At 37.9% G+C, this 16,556-nt stretch overlaps 2 protein-coding genes across 2 annotated transcripts; one reads left to right on the forward strand and one right to left on the reverse strand.

Annotated features, from left to right (window-relative positions):
• Nucleotides 1–4,289: 4,289 nt before the first annotated feature.
• Nucleotides 4,290–5,138, forward strand: LOC113777336. Its single transcript, XM_027322368.1, has one exon. The coding sequence runs from the start codon at nt 4,290–4,292 to the stop codon at nt 5,136–5,138; it is 849 nt and encodes a 282-aa protein (XP_027178169.1).
• Nucleotides 5,139–12,175: 7,037 nt separating this feature from the next.
• Nucleotides 12,176–16,129, reverse strand: LOC113777337 (putative late blight resistance protein homolog R1A-3). The gene has a single exon (XM_027322370.1). It carries the CDS (start codon nt 16,127–16,129, stop codon nt 12,176–12,178), a length of 3,954 nt encoding a protein of 1,317 aa, XP_027178171.1.
• Between the last annotated feature and the right edge of the window lie 427 nt (nt 16,130–16,556).

Below are 16,556 nucleotides of genomic sequence, written 5' to 3' on the forward strand. Positions count from 1 at the left end.
TTCAAGGAAAGGCTTATTTGAGAAGTGTTTTCGGGGAATAAATTATGGTGAGATATCACTTTGGTAATTTAATTTTGCACTTTTAGGATAAAGTGCTAGAGTACTAAAAATTTAAGGAAAGGCTTATTTGAGGAGTATTTAAGGGGGGTAAAAAAATGAAAAATTGAAGAGTTAAGGGAAAGGGAAATATTAGTATAAAATAGTCAACAGCCTTCAATTTGCAGCATCCATTGGTAAAATTGACTTTCAACGGTTCATTACCTTAAATGATCAAGTTAGCAACTTAACTTGATTAGAAAACCAATTTATCGGTTGAACTATTAGATCGAGTTGGATTTAGTAACTTTGTCTTAAACATGGAGTTACGTTTTTTAATACTAGAATACTGATTGGTCCATCGAGGGGTGGAGCTACTTGTAAGGCAATGCGGGCACGTATGCCAAAGTGAAATAACAATTTTAGGTGTAGAATTACCTTAAAACATTTCCATCTCTCATCTGTGCAATCTTCGGTAATAGGCTCGGGCTTCTTAAGTAATATAGTATGCAATTTCAAAACTGCTAGGAGGCAAAGATTAAATTGACGACTCACCGTTTCTCTACTTCTTCAAAATAGATCACAAATTGTTCTACTTTTCTTGTGGTGAGCCAAAACATATACAAACATGGCAACAATTTCTTCTATTGACATGTTTCTTGTAGCTTTCAAACCTCCAGTGTCTCTAATCATTTCACATAATATCCCAAATGTTCGTCTATCCATACGAAGTTCGCTAATACAATAAGCATCACTCTCCCTAGTCAAATTGAATAAGTGTTGCATGCGCTCAGTGACTTTTTCTTCTTTTGATTTTATTTGGCGTCTTCTACTTTTGAGATGAATGAATATTAACTGGTACCACATCATAAACAGTGCAATAACAACCATTATCATTCCTGATAAAATCTGGCTTTGCCCTCGATATTTTTTGCGTCTTCTGTTTTCAATAGGCAAACGTGGCATCTTTGTCTACATAACAATATGACAACCAAACGTAAGTATTCACCAAACTAGATTACGGTATCAAAATCTTCAAATGCATTAAACATCAATTGATCTTATTAAAAGGGCCTAGACATGCATCATACATCCGTAAACATAATGATGTATAGATATAAATAAGTATAAACAAACGAAATTGATGGTTGAAACTTGAAATCCTAATGTACGAATAACTATGAAACTGAAAGCTATTCAGGCAGACAATTTTACAAACAGGTACAGGGCATGTAGAAACCCACCCAAACTATACCAGTATTCACGGATCAAATAACCAAAAGATCAAGAATTGATTGACCTCCATTGAATGCGTAATCCAAGAAAACACATTAAAAACATAAAAATGACAAATCTAGTGACATTAACATTTATCTCACCAAAAAAAAGAACAAAATAATGTATCTGTTGAAGTGCGTGAATTAAAATACATGTATTACAACAAAATACATTGATTAAAAACATGTATTATTCTCACCAATAATAGTTTATTTGTTGCGGAAATAATGTGTAAAGTACTAAGCAATCTTCTTAATTAATTTCTTATTGGATTTTGTGACAAAAGAATATGAATTCATGGAAGGAAGACTTTTTTGCAAAACTGACTGATTGTGTAGCGTGAGTGGAATAAAAGTGAGAAGGTGATGGGTCCAGAGCATAGCATTTTGGTCCAGTTAGTGTTATTGTATCAGATTCCCTTCTTTTCTTCTTTATTTTTAGCTACCCAGTGAGTAGCATGAAAAACAGAGAAGAAGAAAGAGAAAAGCTTGCATACGAAAAGAAAATTGCAGAGGCAAGGGAGTTTGTAATCCACTGACCTGGGATCAAGGAATTCACCCTAGTAGAAGACTCTTCAACTCTAGAATTCGTTGTCCAAGGAGAGTCGAAAGCCACTGATCTTTATGGTTGTCCAATCGGTGAAGTAGAAGAGGTAGAAAATCTGATGAAGAAGAAGAACAGAAGGTGCGGCGTGTAATGAAGAAAAAAAAAGGGTAGGTTCGTCATAAATGTTTTTGCTTGGGAATAAGTTGAGGGTTTTGTCCAAAACCTCCCAATTTACTCAGGAATGGTGAAAGTCCGATTTTTTAGAAATGATTCCAGAAATTGCATTCCAATAGATTTAACCCAAGCAACAAATAAGAGGTTCATTCCATTATTTGATTCTCAAACCCTTTAACCAAGCAGCCCCTAAGAAATCCTGATTTTACCCTAATAATTTTTATATGTGCTTTTACTGGCAAGGGAAAATTTTTTGTTTTAATATTTGGGCTTTTAAAAAAGCTTTGTTTTTATTGTCGTTGAATTCACATATCACCTTTTTTTATCCCCTTATAAATACTTTGATAATATATATTCTTAATGCACATAAATCACTATGTTAATGATGATTACGAATACAAACCCAATCTTTGAAGAGTTTACCTCGATAATGAGCTTTTTTATACACTAAAACTAATAGTTGAACCAGTTATGGTTCACTAGTGGATCACTTATATTTTCTTATTTTATATAATAACTACGTGTTTTGTTATTTGCTATTCCATGAATACTAATTGGTGCATTTGGATTAAATGTCACTTTGAAAATATATCTTTTGACACTCTTCATTGTAACGTTTATATGTTATGATGTACGTAAGATATGAAGAGTGTTTTAAAAATGCGTTTTAAAAATTTTTCCCAGCACAGGTTATAGAGAAATTTTCAGCTTCTATTTATAAAGGTACAAATTTTTTTTTTATTTGTGCCCCAAATGCAAAACTATTTTGGCTCCTCCACTGGGTCCATCCGTGAAGACTTAGCTGCTTATATGTAAACTAAATCTGTAAGCACCAAAATTTCCATTGAATCCTTGTTATGTTTTCAAATTTTCTATTTTTTAACTTGTTTTATTTGTTTTTATCCTATGTTCTAGTTTATTATATTTGTAGACTCTCTTTTATTAGTTATAAAAGAAAAAGAAAAAATAAGAAAGAAGATAAAGAAGGAAAAAAAGTTTCACCAAAAAAATTAAGAAAACAAAAATATAAAGAAAAAGAAATGAAGACCCAAAAGAATAATAAAAAACCCAAGCCAGTGCCCAGAATCGGATGAAAAGAAAAGAAAAGTCTAAATCAAAGTCAAAGGAAGAAAGTCTAAATCAAAACAGAGGAAATGATTACCACAATTCGGATTCAAGAATGTTGATGTCGGTTTTCACTTAGCATTCTGGCCCCTCATGGCAACGTTCATGTATCAGCATCGACTTGAACATTTGAACATTTTTATTCTTGGTTTCTAGCTTATGATTTTCGCAATAAATCTGTAATTTGAGCATGCTGGGGTTGGGGTGGTTGCTCTTGTTGCAGACAGCATAAATCAACAAAATACTTCAAAATGTATAATGGGAGGGGACAGATTATAAATTGGTATGTGAGGTCAGAGTGCATTATAAATTTCAAAAAAAATCCTTTCAGCAAAAGCTAGTGATTTTTAAGGCAAGAGAAAGTAACAATTCAAGTACTATATCAGTCAAAATCTTTTTCTCTCTTCTTGGGAGTTCATATTTTCTCTCTATTGGGAAGTGTGCAAATCTCCTTCCTTGGGAGGTTGGCATAACTCTCTGTCTGAACTTAGTAGAATAATAGGGCACTAAATTTACCATCTGGAAGACAACAAAATTTCGTTGTTTCAGCTTTCAAGTGAATCCAAAAGACCCAATGTCAGCATTAAAGAACTCCCGACAAGATCTCATCTTTAGTTCTCATTGGTGCAATTAAAGGAACAGCAGTATCAGGATCCACATTTTACTCTGTCGGGTCTTAAGCGTCGACAGACAACCTTAAAGCTTTTACCAAGAGGATCTTGCCGACTTCTGTAAGTACTCTGGCGGGGTAGTAGCAAGCATCTTTTTGTCGCTTTTCATCCGTTTTGTTTTATTCACGAAAAAAAAGAAAAAAAAGAAAAAGAGTATTTATCAAAAAAGGTGAAAACTTTGAAAATGGTCTGCGTTTAAAGTGAAGGCAGCTTTACTTTTTGCGTTGGACAAACACTCAATTTTTAACAGTGTGGCTTCTCTATGTTTTTATATGGTGTTTGTAAGTTAGTTACTTTGGCTTTATTCACCTGAGCGGTTCATTACCTTTAGTGCGCACCTATTTCTCTGTTCGGAAGAGTTTTGAAGGTCACCCCTGTTTTCGCTTCCTTAAACCCTGGTCCTTTACCCTGTTCTGCGCTCTTTTGTGATATTTCCTTATAGAACACCAGTAGGTTTCGATGGCAGAGGAAATAACTGAGATTTTGCAAAAATTTGCTTTATCTACAAAAGAACTGGGTGGTACAGAACTAGAATTGGGGGATGTTAGTCCCAGTGTTAAGGAATGTGAGGAAAGCCTGGTGGGGAAGATAAAAGGTGAAAAGGTAATCAACTTTGTGGGAGTTAAAAATTTTGTAACTCTGGCATGGGGTTATCCCAAAGGCCTACGGGTGGTGGAGGTAGGAGTCAATACCTTTCAGTTTTTCATGGCCAATGTGAAGGATAGGGAACGGATTTGTACAAGGGGTCCGTGGGTTATTGATAGCCAGATACTCGTCATCAGACCGTGGTTTGACGGATTTGAAGAGAATGAAGTGGAATTTAATATAGCCCCATTATGGATTCAAGTTTGGAACCTCCCAGTGCACTGGATATCAAAGGAGGTGGGAAAGAAAATAGCTTCAGTTTTCCATGGAACAAAAGAAGTGATCATACCCCAAGGAGGGGGTAAAGAAGGTAGACACATTAAAATTCTGGTTTTGGCAGATATCTCTGAACCTCTCATGAGGGGTACTACGGTTAAACTGGAAGGGAAAGTGAAATGGCTAAGCTTCAAGTATGAAAGATGCCCTGATTTCTGCTACACTTGTGGCAAAATAGGACACAGTGAAAGAAATTGCTCAGATGGAATACAATTGGGAAAAGGTCACCAGGATAACCAATTTGGACCATGGCTCGGAGCTGGGGGGGAAAATCATCACCGCAAAAAGAATCAAGAGGTCCACAACCTGCATCTATATCTCCTAGCAAGCAAAGGTGGGGATTTAAGGATGGAGAACTTATTCCAAAACCAAATGGAAGGGAGTTAGTAGAGAGGAGTGTTCAAGAGATTCTGAGAAACGAAAATGTGAATAATAGGAGTGGAGAACAGGCAGAATCCACCATGTTAACTCAAGCCAAAGCCAAGGTGACAGACAAGGAGGAGAGTAAGGAAGCTAAAGTGGGTAAAGAAACTCAGGAACTGGAAACTTCTGCATGGAATATTCGTGGAGGTAATCTCAATGTAGTGTTGGAAAGGCCTGTGGATCATGTATTAAATGAACAGGTAACTGAAAACATGCAGGTGGAAGAACAGTTGGAGGTCTTAGAGGAAACAAATAAACTGGTAACAACTAGAAGATCTAAAGCCAAAACTTTAAGAACTCCAGTAATCAAAAGAAAACTATTGGCTGATGCACAGAAATGTGGGAACTCTACGAACTCTGCTGCCAAGAGAAAACTCCAGCTAGTGGATGAAGTAATGGAGGATGCATTAGTGACAGAATCAGTTGGAAAAAAAGGAAAGAGGGAAGCTGATCAAGCAAGCAGTGCAAACTTTGGAGAGGGGGAGGTGACCAGCCCAACCTGGTCACCAATGGATAAATGAAAGTACTGGTGTGGAATTGTCAAGGTGCTGGGAGCCCCTTGACAGTTCCCCAGTTGAGGGAGGCTTGCAACCTCCTCTCCCCTAATATGGTCTTTTTGTGTGAGACTAAAAATAGAAAACAATTCATGGAGAAAGTTCAAAGGAAGTTGAGATTCGAAGAGAGTGTGGTGGTGGAATCTATGAATAAGTCAGGGGGCATGGCTATATTTTGGAATACTGAAGTGAAAGTTTTGGAGGTTAAAACCACTGCTTTCACCATGGAAATTCACATAATGGACACTGATCATGATGTAGACTGGTGGTTCATAGGAATTTATGCTAGCACTGATGACCAAATAAGGAGATGCCAGTGGGAAGTCGTGGAGAGAAGGAAAATTTTATGGGGTTCTAGATGGGTGATTGCTGGAGATTTCAATGACATCATATCAAATGAGGAGAAATGGGGGGTAGAAAAAGGGAGGAAGGAACTTTCAAATACTTCAGGAGCTTTATTGAACAAAATGGCCTCATTGATTTAGGATATGAAGGCAATCCCTGGACTTGGAGTAATCATTGGGCTCAACAGGGTGAGATTAAACAAAGGCTGGATAGATCATTGGCGAGTAGTGATTGGAGCCAAATTTTTGACCGAACGACAGTCAAACACATGGAAAATTTTGGTTCTGACCATAGCATGATCTTGTTAGATTCCAATCCTCTACAAATGAAGAGGAAGAGCAGGTTCCTGTTTGATAGAAGATGGCTGAAAAAAGAAGGACTACAACAAGTTGTGAAGCAGGCGTGGGAAGAGGAACAATCAGGCTCTTATATGTATAAAGTGCATAGGAAGATAGCAAATTGTAGGCTGGCCATTTTGAGATGGAAAAACAATTTTCCAGGAAATGCTAGGAAGAAAATTAAAAGCCTTAAAAAACTCTTGAGTGATCTCCAAACCTCTGATTGTGAGGACATAAGGGAAAGAAAAAAGGTTCTTAAAATGCAACTTAAGGAAGCTTATGAGGAAGAGGAGCTTTTCTGGAGCCAAAAATCTAGAGTTCAATGGCTTAAGGAAGGGGATAGGAATACTCAATATTTCCATGCAAGGGTAAAGGGGCGTAGGAAGCGCAACTGCATGCAACAGATACAAAGGCTGGACGGATCCTGGGCTAAGTCAGATAATGAAATTGGAGAAGAAGTTGTGAAGCAATTCTCTGACCTTTTCAGTAGTAAGGGGACGAATCCTTCAGATGTGGTTCTAGAGGGAATATCACAAACCATTACTAACCACATGAACACAGACCTCACTCAGCCTATTAGGGAGAAAGAAATCAAAGAAGCACTTTTTTCTATGCACCCAACCAAAGCTCCTGGCCCAGATGGAATGACACCACTTTTCTTTCAAAAATTTTGGCACATTCTCAAACACGATGTCATCCAAGCCATTAAGAGCTTCTTCCATTCTAGGCATATGTTGAAGGCAACAAACCATACCATTATATCCCTTATCCCCAAAGTAGATAACCCCACTGAGGTTAAACAGTTCAGGCCAATAAGCCTTTGTAATGTGCTTTACAAAATCATTTCCAAAATTTTGGCAAATAGATTGAAAAAAGTCTTGCACAGATGCATTAGCAAAAACCAGGCAGCTTTCGTTCCTGGAAGACAAATTCTGGATAATGTTATTATATCTCATGAGTACTTACATTTTCTCAAAAACAAAAGGCAAGGTCTACAAGGTTTTATGGCTCTAAAGTTAGATATGTCGAAAGCTTACGACAGAGTGGAGTGGGGATACTTGGAAGCAATCATGGAAAAAATGGGATTCTGTAGCACTTGGATCAACTGGATAATGGAGTGTGTTTCGACAGCTTCTTTTTCTTTCAACATCAATGGGGAACCTAAAGGCTATGTGATACCTTCCAGAGGAATTAGACAAGGTGATCCACTATCACCTTATCTATTCCTGCTCATTTCAGAAGGCTTTTCGAACTTGCTGGCCCAAGCAGAGAGGAACAAAAGACTGACCGGGATGAAAATCAGCAGACATGGACCGTCAATAACTCATCTTTTCTTTGCAGATGATTCTTTGATCTTTTGCAAAGCGGACAAAACTCAGGCTGAAGCAGTGATGGGAATATTAAAGACGTATGGAAAAGGATCAGGCCAGATGATTAACATGGATAAGTCTTCAATTTTCTTCAGCAAGAATGTGGACCAACACAAACAAGGAGAGATCTGTAGCATCTTAGGTAACATAAGGGTGGTAAAGCAAGGAAAGTACTTGGGGCTGCCAATGGTTGTCACAAAAACGAAAGACCAAATATTTGGTTTCATCAGAGATAAATGTCAGAAGACGGTCTCTAACTGGTGCAATAAACAGTTAAGTCTTGCAGGGAAATAAGTCTTGCTCAAAGCCATCACAATGGCAATGCCAACTTATGTAATGTCGGTCTTTAAGCTCCCAGTTAAGTTGTGCAAAGAAATTAACGGATTGATGGCCAGATTTTGGTGGGGAGAAGAGAATGGAAAAAGGAAAATTCACTGGTGCTCCTGGAAAAGGATAACAACCGACAAGAGCATTGGCGGATTAGGCTTCAAAGATCTCCAAGGCTTCAATCAAGCTCTACTGGGAAAACAGATTTGGAGACTCCTCACATGTCCAAATTTATTGATGAGTAAAGTCATGAAAGCTAGATACTATCCTAAGACATCACCTTTGAGCTGTGAAGCAAAGTGTAACTCATCTTGGATATGGAAAAGTCTGATGGGCGCAAGAGAAGGAGTGAAGAAAGGAGCAAGGAAAAGAATTGGAAATGGGAAAAGCTCTAGAATCTGGGAGGACGCATGGTTACAGGCAGGCAGTGATGGTAAAATTCAGTCCCCTAAACCTCCAGGATGCAACATCAGCCGAGTAAGTGAGTTGATATCTAATTTTAGATGGAACTCAGTCCTCCTTTTTAGGACATTTGGCCAACACGAAGCAAGGTTAATCCTCAAAATGCCTATAAGCATAACAGGCAGGGCTGACAGTTACTTTTGGAGCAATAGCAACAATGGAAATTACACAGTCAGTTCAGCATATAAAGCACTGGCAAGAGAGAATCTGCAGGGCATACCTCAAGTGCGGGTAGGGGGAGAAACAAGTTGGGCAGGTGGCTGTGAAAAGGTATGGAAACAGCTATGGAAAATGAGGAATAAGCATAAGCAAAAGTTGTTTTTATGGAGGTGCTTACACCAAACATTACCAGGAAGAGAAACCATTTTTAGAAGAATTGGGAAAGGTGACCTGATATGCAAAACATGTGGGGACAACAGTGAGACAATAGAACACATTTTCTTCCATTGCAGAAAGGCAACACTGATATGGCAAATGGCTCCATTATAGTGGGATGGACTGACGGAATATACAAGTGATTTCAGAAGGTGGTGGACCATGCTGATGGAGGTGAAGAGCCGTAAGGATGGAATGCAACATATAGCATTGACTGTGGAAATTTTGTGGCAAATCTGGAAAGCAAGGAATGAAGTTGAATTTGAAGAGAAACATAAGCATCCCATGACAGTAATTACCAAAGCTGTAAAGGAGTGGGAGGAATTCCAAAAAGCCCAACAGATAGAGCAGCAGCTGAGCATCTCAGAAACAGAGACAACAGAAGTCCAGGATGAAATGGTGGGGGAGAGTGACAATATGCGGACCATATCTATTGCAGTTGGCCAACATACTGAAGGGCAGAATATGGGCATTGGCATCACAGTACAAAACACTCAAAGCCAGATATGTGCGGCTTGGGCATTGAAGGAGAGGAGCACTGGTTCTGTTACGTTGGATTATTTTGTGGCGCTACAACTAGCTCTATGCAAGATAATGGCACAAGGTTGGCAGTACATTAAGATTCTACTAGCATGCTCTCAGGTGTTACAATTGCTAAAATGTCAAGCTTCAAGGGACATGTGTATGGCAGGCCACCTGGAGGACATAAGACACATCAGTTCTTTGTTTAGGAGATGCTCTTTTGATAGCCTGCCTGTTGAAGGTAATAGCATATGTAAGAGATTAAGTAAGCTAGCAATGCACTTTCACTTTGATGAGGAGATTCTAGACCCTCTGTGTCTTAGTACACTTTTGTAAAGTCCAAATTGAGCCCTTGCTCATATATTGTACTATCCTTTTATTTGCAATAAAATTTCTATCGTTTCTGGAAAAAAAAAAAAGTACTATATCAGTCAAATGAAGAAGTATATAATATAGATTACTCCACAAAAATGTCATCTAATTAATTTCTTTGATCTGTCATTTTGATCAGTTTGAACAATTAATCACTTAAAAGATGAAACAGCGACGAAAAACTTCAGGAAAAATGACTTCTGAAAATATTGCTATGTTGAAGAATGGAAATTAAACTGTGTACATGAAAACATTTAAAGAAGAAAGGCACATATAAAGCTAGCATATTCCCACATGTTTTCAGATATAAAAAGCTGTTTCTAGATCTCAATGCCAGTGAAACCTTCTTTATAGCTACAGTTTCTCCAGTTTCCAGACCTTTTGGTAAGCCAGTGAAACATGGGTTCCATATATAACACAAGTACTAAAGCAAAATTTACAATTTTGTTCCTATGCTCTCTTTCTCTATCGAAAAGTTACAGAATCTAGATCTTTTTCCTTTTTGGTGTCTCCAAATTCTGCTCCTATGCTATTTCTCTATTGAAAAGTTACAGAATCTAGATTTTTTTTTTCTTTTTTGGTGTCTCCACTTAATATTTACTGCAAAAAAGTTATTGTATGTTTTAACATATCTATCAATTGAGTGTATGGTTCTTTATTGAGGATAAACAGAAGCAAGTTACAATTATATGTCTTACTCTTATCTGTGATACATAAAAGGAACAGAAAAGTTTATCTCGCATTTCATCAATCTTAGCTGGTTTTAACTTATAAGCATCACATCAATCTTGTCTGCATCAAAGAAGATTTAACAAACTGGGATGATGAAATGCATGCGCATTGAACCTCGAACTAGAAAAGAACATGAAGAACATTATAGAAACAGATTACTGATGGATAATATTATCCATGACTCTTCTTGCTATTGCAATCACAAATTTATATTGCTGCAGCAGGTTCAGGAAAAAGAGTTGAAAAGGTCCTGAAATTTCTTCAAGAAGCAAGTCAAAGTCTTTTGTATTACTGGAATACATGAAATGAAGATAAAAGTGAATCTAGCATATACGCTTGTTGTCTGCAGGTTTTATGGATCATTTCAGTCCGGAGCAGCATTGAAGAAGATTTCAAAAATTGGGTTCATCAACACTAATAAACATCATACCAGAAGAGAACATGGAGAACATTTTACAAGCAGATTATGATGGATACTGTTGGACTGATAGAATTCATGAATGTGCTTGCCCCTGCAATGACAAAGCAATACAGCTGCATCAAGTTCAAACCAAATAATCTGGAAGCTCCAGAAATTGCTTCAATACACATGAATTATTATATCATCAAACTGATGCAATGTATGCACAGATAAAGAAGAGACCTGAGGAATTATATCTAACCAGACGAGTGGAATGATCACACCAAATGGAGAAGAGAAAATGAATGCTTCAGTCTTCACCATTGTCTGGTGTGAAGAGAAGAAAAAGGCTCTCCTTCAGAGGAAACCAGCAGTGGAAGAAGGAATAATTGCAGTACTAGATCAGTTGAATGGAAAGGTATACGGATTACCCAACAAAAAAGGTCATCTAGCTTTTCTGGTTTGTCACTTTGATGAGTTCGAGCAACGAGCCACTTAAAATGGAAGATAAAACATGAAACCGCACAAAAAAAGTTTTATGAAAAATTGCTTCCTCTAGACTTCCGAAAGTATGGCTTAGTGAAGAATAAAAATGTTTGTACTTCAGCATATTTTAGTGAAGGAAGACGCATGTTTTTAGATATTTAAAACTGTTCCTATATCTCAATGTCAATGAAACATGCGCTTCATATGAAAAAAAGGTCCTATGGCCTTTCTCTGTTGAAAAGTAACACAAACTGGTTTATGTCTCTACTTAATATCTGTTGCAAAACCGCTATTGTATGTTTCAACACATCAATCGAGTTATGGTTTTTTATTGAGGGAAAATAGAAGCAACTTACACTTGTCTGTGTTACTCTTATTTAGATACACAAACAGGGAATAGAAAGACCGTAATTGAAACAGATAATGCAAGGTAATGTTATGCATGATTGTATTTGGCACTGCAATAGGAAAGTTATATAGCAGCATTAGGTCCAAACGGAAGAATTTGGAAGCCTGCAGAAATTGCTTTGAGATATAAATGAATTAATATAGCATTGAACTGATTCAACATATAAACAGATGAAAAATGGACATGAATCATTATATAATTGAATTGATTCAACATGTGCAAAATATAATTTTATCTGACCTGATCAAGTGTGGTGAGAGGAAATCTCCTCTGCTTGTGAGGGAATTGACCTGCTTTTGAGGAATTTGACTATTCTTTGGAGAGAACAGGTGTATCATCATAACAATTTTCAATTATGATCTTTAGAACCTCATTTCCACTATCCATCTGTTCTTGCTGAATTTGCTTTACTGAATTTGCAACAGACTCACGGCAGTTTTCCACCTTAATCATTTCAAGAGTCGGACATTCCCCTAAACAAGAAGGGACCTCTTCCAGCTTCTTACACCGGTGCACAGCCAATTTCTCAAGATGGAAAAAATTATCAAAAGATGCAGTCCAGTTTCGAATGTCCAACCCTAACAATTCCAAGACTCGGAGGTTAGGGAACTCCCCTTCTTTCATTACCCATTCTTCCCCAATAAAGGAGGAATCGTGTAATTTAAGCACTACAAGATTGGGCAACTTTCCAATCGTTGAAATTTCACTCAATGGCTGACAATTCTTTGAGAGACTCAACTTCTTCAAATTCAATGGGTATTTAAATCCATATCCCTGAAAACCATTCAAATGAAGTGACTCTAGTTGACTCAAACAGTCAAACGCAAGAATCTCGTAGCAATTTCTGGTATCTTCTCTAGATTCATCGTCTCTTGATTCATAATCGCTTGATTCGTCATCGCTTGATTCGTCATCCCTCGTACATTTTAGCCGACGGATGCTTGGTAATTTTGTTAGTAACTTTTGCAAGTTTTGAGAGAAGGGATCAATTGCAAGGTTTAAAGTTTCTAAATGATCTAAATCTGGGGGTACTTCAAGATTTCCAACTGCAAAAATAAAACCTCTTTTCCAATATGTAGTACGTAGATAACTCAATGTCCTAATGTTCCAAATAGTATTTGGCAGCACAATATTACTCTCTGGATGTTTTATGATGAGAGTTTCTAACCTTGAGAGGTTGGCTATTGCAGATGGGATTGATGTTACTCCACAGAGCGCCAGGTATCTCAAGTGAACAAGCAATAAAACTTCCATTGGAAATGATTCACCAAAGTCCCAGTACCCCAAATCCAACACTCTAAGAAGCTTAGGTAACAAAATCCTCGAAGGCTTCTCTTCACAGTCAAAAGCATCATATCCAAACAACAGCAAACAGCGTAAATTGGGAAAAATTATCACTAACTCCCAAGTCTTCAATTCCCAGCTACTTTGAACACAAACTCGGTGGTGGCTGCCTGGTTCAGCAAGACTAAAAGGGTCTTCCCAACTTTGAATAATACGTAGAAAACTTTCTTCTTTGGCTTTTTCCACACAAAACTCGCGTACCAAATCATGAAGTTGGCAGGCTTTGGCACCACTCGTAGTTCTTTGGTCGGTAACCATAACTAAACTTCTATTAATCAGAGCCATCAAGTAGTTGTAAGCTGCTTCCTCCAAGCTCTTTTCTTCAGCCTTTTGCACGAATCCTTCAGAGATCCAAAGCCATAACAGCCTGCGGACATTAACGATCTCATCTTCTCGAAATGCACCAAAGTATAGAAGGCATGACTTCAAATAATCTGGTAAGTGATTATAACTCAACTCAAGCGTCTTCATGCAACATTCATTGTCAAGGACAGTAGAACTAAGACTTTTTGCAACTTCTTCCCAGCTATCTTGTGCAGTGCTAGCAAGAATTCCAGCAACAAGGACAATTGTAAGGGGTAAGCCCCTACAAGTTTTTGCTATTTGAGATCCAACTTCACTTAATGTTGGAGGACAACCTCCTTTGTCAGATAGCTTTTTCTTGAGCAATGTCCAACTCTCTTCGTCCGTAAGTTGGCGGAGATAGTAAGGCTCAGTATCAGGTTTGAATTTTGAAGACAAATTCTGAAATCTGCTGGTGAAGAGAATCCTGCTTCCATTGGCATCATTTGGCAATGATTTTACCAACAAATTCCATGCCTCAATGTCCCACAAGTCGTCCAAAACAAGGAGATACCTATTTCTCAGCAAAACTTGCTTTAGCTCCTTGGCCAAATCATCTTCATCCTTCTTATGATATTTTTCAGGACTCTCAGAAGAAATACTACACAAAAGCTGAACTAACAAACTACGCATGCTATACATTTGAGAGACATAACACCAGCCACACACATGAAAATGTGACGTAACTGAATCAGCAACATAAACTTTATTGGCTAATGTGGTCTTACCAATCCCAGGCATACCTACAATGGGAACAAAATCCAACTGCTTTGATCCACTCCTAAGTCGATCAATGATAGATTTCACCTTGTCATCGAGACCCACCAGATCTTCATTGTGAATGGTGGCAATAAGTTGTGATGGTATGTGAATGGACGTCTTGTTAACTCCCTGGATTTGACCATTTTGGATCTCCAAAGCCTCAATCTTCAGAAGATTGATATCTCTAGCAACAGCATCCAAAGAATCTTCACATTTATCACTAACTAGTGTTGAGTCAATCAATAACTCTGCCTTGTATGCAGCCTCCATAACATGACTCCAAAAAGCTTGGAGTTTTCCATTCTGATAGCGCTGCTCCTTGATATTCACCAGGACATGTCTCAAGAATTCAAGATCTTTTTCGATCCTTTGGATTCTATCCTGTAGAAAAACAATTGAATCATTAGCCTCATCACACCTTGCTAGTTCCTTGAGATTTTTTAGGAAAAAATCCATACAGCCCAACTCATTGGATCTAGGATAATTAAATGATGAATGTGGTGATGTTAGAGGATAATTGTGCGCAAGCTCTGCCATCATATACTTGAGAACTTTGTACAAATGAAACAACACAAGATCTGTTTCCTTGGAAAAACCTTCTTTGATTTCGTTGACAGAAAGGGAGAAGATCAGAGTTCCTGCATCATGGACCACAACTCCAATAAGATCCTTAATTTCATCGCCTTGTTTCTTCTCCTGTTCAAGAAGGATACTCAAGTATTTTACTCCTTGAAGGAGTTTTAGCATTTGATCCTTTACCAGAACCTGAAAACTAGCCCAATATCCTAGAAGATCCGCAAGATAATCTAGGAGAGAATCAATAAATTCGACTAGCACTCGATGCTCATTTTGCTCAAGGGCTAAAGCATATGATGATCTTAATTGTTTCTTTGAAGCCGTCAGGACATGCATGCAAGTTTCTCGGACTTGGGGACCAAAAGGATCTATATTCTCATCCATCAACTCATAAATTTCAGAGTCCGTTTGACTAGGCGCTTGTTCTTCATCACTGTCAAAGCAACACTCAAAAATTGCCTGTTCAACCACAACTGCAGAGTGAGTCAAGAGATCTGTCAATTGCGTACACTCAACACCTCGCATCATCGCAAAGCAAATGAGACTCCTTAAAAGCTTTAGCTCGTGTCTCATAGTATTCTCTAACTCAATTAAAGGTTGCCTCAGAGCCTCCAAAAGGGATGCAATAAGATCCATAACTAGTTGTGGATCTCCTGGCGGGTAATAGTCGAGGAAGATGACGGTGCATGATTCCATGATATCTGTCTTAAGAAATGACCAAATATCATCCAAGGATCTGGCTATCGCAATAAATACTATTGGCATTCTATCTGACTCATCAGAACCTTTGCATAAAAGATAAGCAGACTGAAGATCATGAACCATCTTAATAACCCTACCTTGAATTCCGAAGCAAATAGCACTATGTGACAAACTTTCAGACAGAATAGTACCCGTGTCTTCCTGATCATGCTCTAAAAGCTCTTTACCCTTGTCCTCCTGATCATGCTCCAAAATCGTTTTACCCGCGTCCTCCTGATCATGCTCCAAAGGCGCTTCACGGTTCCTCCTCCTACACTTCTTGACATACAGAAAAAAGGAATTCAAGAATCTTATCTTTTCCTTCAGATCCGCGATACCGAAGAGCTGGAAATCGACGGACTTCTCAAACTTGCATAGAAAATCTAAAGCAAGATCAAAGCAACTAGTGCTAGTGCTGGAGGACATGTGATGCGACCGCAGATGGTCATCTAAAGCAAAATCAAAGAAACTGGTGTTACTGCTGCAGGGAATCGCCATTATGGTATCTTCTTTTCCCTCTCGTATCAGACTTCTACCTGGTTTAGCCACTGAATAAATTAGTTCATGATCTACAATTTTCTCATCTAACAAAATAGCCAACAGACAACAGGCAGGACCTTTATTTTTTAACTTTTTGTGTTAATATTGTGAGACGCTATTTTGTCCATAGAAGATATCGTGCAGCAGACGTAATAAAAAGTTACATAAGTGCGACTACACTTCCCCAGCTACTTTAGTGGTGCCAAAAGAAGACCAAGACCAAGATCAACAGATAAGTTATCATTTTTGTCCCTTGACAATAAGGTATTGATCAATATAGTCCTTTGTTAGTGGCCACGCGTGTACCAATTTGGTCGCTTACATTTTTAATGACCAAATTGAATTTTGCAGTCACGGTTCCTCTCAACAATTGTAAGACAAATTA

This window comes from Coffea eugenioides, chromosome 7 (assembly GCF_003713205.1).
Source record: "Coffea eugenioides isolate CCC68of chromosome 7, Ceug_1.0, whole genome shotgun sequence".
Classification (NCBI taxonomy): Eukaryota; Viridiplantae; Streptophyta; class Magnoliopsida; order Gentianales; family Rubiaceae; genus Coffea; species Coffea eugenioides.

Excerpts from the sequence above, each read along its gene's own strand:
- LOC113777336 (XM_027322368.1), top strand. The coding sequence starts at position 4,290 with ATGGCAGAGGAAATAACTGAGATTTTGCAAAAATTTGCTTTATCTACA.
- LOC113777337 (XM_027322370.1), bottom strand. The coding sequence starts at position 16,129 with ATGGCGATTCCCTGCAGCAGTAACACCAGTTTCTTTGATTTTGCTTTA.